Raw genomic sequence first — 6,728 nt, forward strand, 5'->3', positions numbered from 1 at the left:
ATTAAAAAGCACTCTCTCATTTTATTAAGTACAAATTCTTCAGTTAAGGCTTGCAACACCGAAATCTCACAACGCGGAATTGGAAAAGAGATTTCTTAATTCACTGCACAACATTTGCAATAGCATACACTTTTTTATATCCCTCCTCAAACCCAAATGGGGACATTTATGTGCAATTGATTTGCAATTTGCATCCGCAATCAGATTAATTGTGTGATCAGTTGAGTCACTCAATACGCGATCGCGTGTTGATTCTTCAAAAGGGCGATCGTTGACACGATCCACTAGAAGATGGCATCCTTGTGCTTGGGTTCATGTAGGTAAGGCACCAAGTCCAGGAAAGAAAGCACAAACACGCCAATTAATCACCAATGTTTGAGTTGATAAAAGAATGCAACCACCTCAGGAAGTAACATTAAGATTTTCCACTATTAATGATCTTCCTTGGGATGTGGCAGAAATTTCACCTTGTCGTTTTCATTGAAATCTTTTTTTGCGGTGTCGGTACGTCTCTTGAGCCGCCCAAAAGCCACTGATCATGCTCAACTAAGTGTATTGAACTATCGTTTCGAATAAGTTATAAATTTATGAAAGACTGTGTCGTGATCTTGAAAATTCATCTCTTTTTACCACTGTGTCAATGGGACTCTATGTACATGTTCTGATGATCATTGTCTGCAATTTATATTCTTCAGTATGGTGCATCGACACAATACACATAGTTATTGATGGGGAAATTATATCGTGATCAGTGAGACAATAAAAGGTGTCTCAATTAATCCTAAATGCCAAGATTTTAGTCCCTGAACCTCCGGACAGTAAACCTTTGTAATTGTCACACATAAATCAAACGCATAAATCTTATTTTTGTAGTCTTCTATTGAGTGTGATCAATTGCTGATGATTAGCTTTACATCGATAAACAATAGCTGTGCAAACACTTAACTATTTTGTATTTTTAAAACTCCTACACATTACTGACTTTTTTGCATAATCTTGTTTTGCATTAAAGTTCTTTTTAAAAAAAAACGCATATCAATCGACATTCTATCCTGATATTTCGTTTCTTTCACGCCAGTCTTTCCGGTTCGATAACAACTATTATACACTCATTGAATTTTATATTAAAATCAAAAATCGTCGAACGATACGGCCTGAAAGATATCTGACAGATATGTCGCCAGTTAAATTATAAACTTTAGAAAATATTACATAGAACTTGTAAAAGTAGTGAAAATTTGCAATGTAAAGTCTAATACATGTTGATTAATAAGAAAAAAGGTAAAAACGATGGCAACGTGTTATAAACAATAACAATACTCTCTTCATAATTAAAAAAAATAACCCTTTTCTCAGCTATTACAAAATGATTATAAAAATTTAATAATATAATAATACGGGGCCAATAACAGCGTATCTCAATTTCGTAGAGTATATATTGCCTATCGTGTAATATTTTAAATGTATTTTAAAAATATCGTCAACTCACCAGAAAGATAAGTTTGAGTTTCAGGGGTGATTTATCATCACCTGATCTACCAATGATCAGGAAAAGACTAATAACCCAATAAGCAAAACTTGGCAAAATCGACCAAATTAAATCGAAATTTCTGAGTCTGTCGAGCGTATTTCGACAATATTTTGTCAAATTTTCTAATTGGTCAGAAAATGCTCTTTGGGAAGAATTTACAAACTAGAACAATGAAAACGAACTTTCGGTTAAATTAATAATAGAAAATTATCGATTTTTGCAAAGTATATTTCAGATTGTGCAATTCTTGAAAAATGAATAAAAAAATTATTGCTTCGATTTAAAATGAATAGAAATCACAAAATCTTAATAATTTATACGCCACTCAGCGATGCAAATGATGATATAGTATTTATTTTTAAGAAGTTATACACTGTGCTACTATACAATATCTGTATGCAAAAAAAAGAAAGAAAACGCTACTGAAGTTCAGAGTAGCAATACGACTTTACATTAGAGTTTAGTATGTCCTCATCTTTCTCATTGTGAATTTTTAGTGACATTTTATTAATTATAACTCCATGGAGGTGATTATAATAATATGAGAAAATATGCCACAGAGGAACTAGGTTTTCTTATAAGCGGGATTTCCAGGCAAACATTAATTATTTTAAAATAAGGACTTTAAAACTCATTGGCAACGATTCTAATACGGGCTTCCTGAGGTAGCCAAATGCCTTAATTTCACCGATTTCTTATTAGGGGAGACTGGGGCACATGTAACCATTTTCAATAGATGCGAATTTGAGGTGATTTTCCAAGGACACCGTGACTTTTTGGAAAATCTTTCTTAGCTCATGTTTTACCCTTGGGTATAGGCAATTTATTGCGGGTAATGCGAATGCTGGAAAACAATTGAGTTTTCCATAAAAATAAAATTTGTGTCACTGTGCATTTTTCTATTTTCACAAAATACCTGGGGTAGAAGTAAACACTTTCTGGGGAGGATGTAAACACCCTTTTTCCCATCCTTGAAATTAACTTTGCACCACTTTCAATTATTTTAATTACTTAAGAGATATATAAAGACTGTTTATTTTTCAAGAAATCACTACAATTTTGACAAGGAATATTAAAATAGCAAAAAAACTAAAAGCATGCAAATCAAAGACATTTTTCAATGAATTTTCCCCATATTTTGACATCATATGACTTCTTATTAAACACAGCGCCACCAATTTTTTCGTAATCAATAAATTAGACATTTCGCATGAAGTTCAATTTCCCGCTCTTTTACCTACTCATTTTGTGAAATTGAAATTGCCTGTTTACATCTACCCCAAATGCTATTTTCTGACCAATTATTAGTTCTTTCAAAAAATGAGAATCTCAATTTCTGTAGTAAATGCATTAATATAATCCTAAAAGATGTAGGAAAGAACTGATATTGCTACATTTCGATTATTCTACACAGTTTTTAATTTCCAGGTGGAAGTCCAAATGACCAAAATAATCGAAATATCAACATTTTCAGGAAAAATGATTTTTATTTTTAAAGTATTAGGATTATATTGACCAATTCATCTGTGGACATACATCCCCATGGTATCTATGAATGCTTATGGGTTTTATCCTCTGGAGTCTGAAAATTATTGAAAAAAATCACAGTGTTTACAACTACCCCAGTTCCCCCTAGACCAGATAGTAGTTTTGATAAACTGCTAAAAATGTCTGTTATTTAATATTTCAATATAGGGGAGGCCGGAGCAAAATTAGCCACGTATAGTATTAGATAGTGGTATCTTATAGTTTGCCTGCGAAGGAATAATGAGGAAACTACACTTTATTCTAAATATATACTTCCCTTCCTATTCATTGAAATATTTATCAGCCTTATATATAAACATTTTTTGTACAAATTATACGCAATGAAAAATTTCATTTAGTGGCTAATTCTACCCCAGTCTCCCTATTCGGAAATTAGGCTAAACCTCCAGTCTGTAGCCCGTAATGGACTTTAGAGTCAAAAAATGTGTAGTGAGCTAAAGGTATTCGGTCTCAGATCAATTGCATTTTTCTTGCATCACTTGCATTTGAAAAATTTCATTTAGTGGCTAATTCTACCCCGATCACCCCTATTCGGAAATTAGGCTAAACCTCCAGTCTGAAGCCAGTGTTGGTTTTTAAGGACAGAAAATGTGTAGTGAGCTAAAGGTATTCGATCTCAGATCATTTGCATCACAGAAAGCGCGTTACAACTTTAAATCCATCGAAAATACGGGGGAAACTGGGGCACCATCGAACACGGGGTAGCACTGAACACTACGATTTTTTAATTAAATATTAGACCTTAGAGGACTAGACCTGTATGAATTCATAGATACTATAACTATAGGGATGCTTGATCACAGAAGAAATTATCGTCATAACCCAAGTAATTTAGAATTAAAAATCAGTGTTCGGTGCTACCCCACGATCGGTGCTGCCCCCGTTTATCCTATTTTGAAATTTTGGCTAAGAAAACAGAATAAAGGATATACGGCAACTCCAGTCTAAAACAATTTAGCATTTTTCTTACTATAGTCGTCTACATTTTTTTTTTAAATATGTTTTCTGTAAAACAGAGTGAAGAATTTTTAGGAAGCTGTAGTTCTTTTTAGCACTTATTTGTCAAACGTTTGAATTCAAGCCATCAAATGTCCAGATAGTTTCTCTTGGGTATTAGCCATTTGAAAATATAAAACACAATCCTGATTCATTTGTTACCCTTAAATTTTAAATATTAGTATTTAACTATTTAAGTATTAGTTTAATGGCCTCTACACATTGCAAGAAATTTTCGTCACAATCGAACATCAATGTTCTTGTCCCCAAAATATATATTTACCAAATTTAGTGTTTAAATTTTTTATGTTTATTTACACTACAAGACTCGTAATATATTTAATTTTTTAAATCTGCAGCACTGGGTTTCTATTTCAAGTTAGACACATTCGTAAATGTGGTTAAATCACTAGTCTGAAGCCAGGTCTGAAGCTTGCATATAGGTTCTTACTTGAATTGTTGGTGTCAAATTTAAATAGTTCCATCATCTTGAGGCCTTTTATATTCACTCACAATTTATTATTATTGTTTTAAAGTGTAGAAAGATCACGGTTTGTCTTAAAACATATATAGCCTTACAATTTAAAAAAATTCTAAAATAAATATTGAAAAAATTTTAAGAACACAAAAGCAACAACAAATTATTTCTTGAAATAATCAAGAGAACTGAATAAAAAATATTAAGATCAACCACAAAACCTCTTAAGATTTTCAATGCTGTTTAGAAATTATTAAAATCAGCTTTGTTTTGCAACGTTAAATTTTTGAAAAAGAGATCACTTATCGTTTGATCTCACAACATTATTTTTTAAATAAAATTAACATGTTCTATGAGTGATTTTTGCTTAAAACACATAAATTTATTGGATTCCACCAAAAGATAACCGTTTACAGTGGTATAATTTTTAAGATAATTTTTATAGATCACAATAAGTATAAGATCACTGCTCAGAAAAGCACGAATAATGCACTGATTTTAGGAAGTGACTTTCTGAACACTGAGCAAGAACAATTTTAGACTCTATAGGGGTTGATTGAGACGACAGCGACTTTCGCGATACTTTGGGGTCCCAATGACTAAATGAGGATTGCAAAGTTTTGCCGGGGCTTTTATACCTTCTCCTCTGATCACATCAAAGTGTCTAAAGTGTGCGAAACAAGTTGGGTCCGTGGACGATCAGCACATATCATTGAAACACACTGACGTGCCCAGTGGAGATATTTGCCAACAGCCAATAGTCTCGGCGAGATCACCCTGGAACTGTGAGATATTGGGTGGGAAAAACTCAGTATTGGTGCTTCACAGAGCTTTTTGCACATAACCCAAGAAAGTTATCAGAAATATTGCAACAGCTGTTCTCAATATCCTCTGCGATCGATGCAGGTCCAATTGTGTTTTTTTTTTGCATCGTCCATTCACCGAAAAGTATACATTTATATATATTTTGACGCCATGAGGAATTTTGATGAAAAATTTCTTTTACACAACCTCTCTCTCTTTTTTATCTCTTATAACCAATACGATGGTATTTTTTCGATTGGACACATTATATCATTCAATGGTTTGATCGCCAGAAAAAAAAACGATTGACACAGTAATCATTGTGACCAATCCTTGAACCAATAATATCTTCATTTTTTGAACATTTTGACCAACGCGTCGTTTTGACACTATCTCACTGAAAATCGCTCGAAATATGGAAAATGATGTTGAAGACATCAACAAATCAAGGACTGTAAAAAAGGTCTCGAATGTCTCAATCGAAGATAGTAGCGAGACAAAAAGGGCTTCAGAAGATCATGATAATTGTGTCATACATAAACTAAAATGCATCCAAAAGAGGATTAGCATAAAATCACCATTTAGTCGGAATGGTGTGTGTTTTTTTCCTATGTCGAGGTTGTAATACGTACTGTAAGTTGCCCATGAGAAGTTTATGATGAAAGTGAAAGAGATCATTCTGAGTCAAGTCTAGAATGATGTGACACTGAAAAGTATTTCTCGACTCTGGTGCTTTCTAACCCAAATACATAACATCATGTGCACTAGGTGAGATGGTGCAAAAAAATATATATAATTCAATGTGTCAACGCACCTCAACACACCTGCACACCTTGAACTCCACGATCAAACTTCTCGTTGAAGTTCATTGTTAAAAAGACGCATGGAACAGGGTGATCGACCACAGAGTCACGTTTTCCGAGATCACCATCTAAGCTTGAAGATCACTAAGCTTTATGCTACGTGAGTGTATTTGAGGGCACCCTCTGCAGAAGCTCCTCAGGCGCTTTTGCAAATTAAGTGCAACTTTACTTACCATATTGTCTTGATAAATGAATGAAGCTTTAAGGAAATGAATGAAATAGTTGTAACTGATCGAGTTACTATAATAAATAGGAAAGTAATAAATTTATAAAAGCATTCTTGTAATCCTTTATTCAAATGGAAAAAAAAAACAAATGGGTTAAAGACCGATTCTTGTTTATGATTACAAATTCTGAAGATGACCGGTCCGGATTTAGAATTTTTTTCTTTTGCACAAGACCGACTTATTCTTAGGTTAAGATGTTTTTAATCAAAATGGGGTGGCAAGGCATTCCAGACTTTGCAAAGGGCTTGAACTCGTGTCTTAGATGCTATGCCTGAAAAGTA

General features: G+C 33.4%; 1 protein-coding gene across 1 annotated transcript in view; it reads right to left on the minus strand.

Moving 5' to 3' along the window:
* Window positions 1-5,158, minus strand: part of LOC129799399 (scavenger receptor class B member 1) — a 14,337-nt gene extending 9,179 nt beyond the window's left edge. The window contains exon 1 of the mRNA XM_055843240.1: window positions 4,527-5,158. Within this exon, the coding sequence (XP_055699215.1) occupies window positions 4,527-4,563 (37 nt within the window). The 5' untranslated portion in view covers window positions 4,564-5,158. The remainder of the gene's footprint in view (window positions 1-4,526) is intronic.
* Between the last annotated feature and the right edge of the window lie 1,570 nt (window positions 5,159-6,728).

Source organism: Phlebotomus papatasi, chromosome 1 (assembly GCF_024763615.1).
Source record: "Phlebotomus papatasi isolate M1 chromosome 1, Ppap_2.1, whole genome shotgun sequence".
NCBI lineage: Eukaryota > Metazoa > Arthropoda > Insecta > Diptera > Psychodidae > Phlebotomus > Phlebotomus papatasi.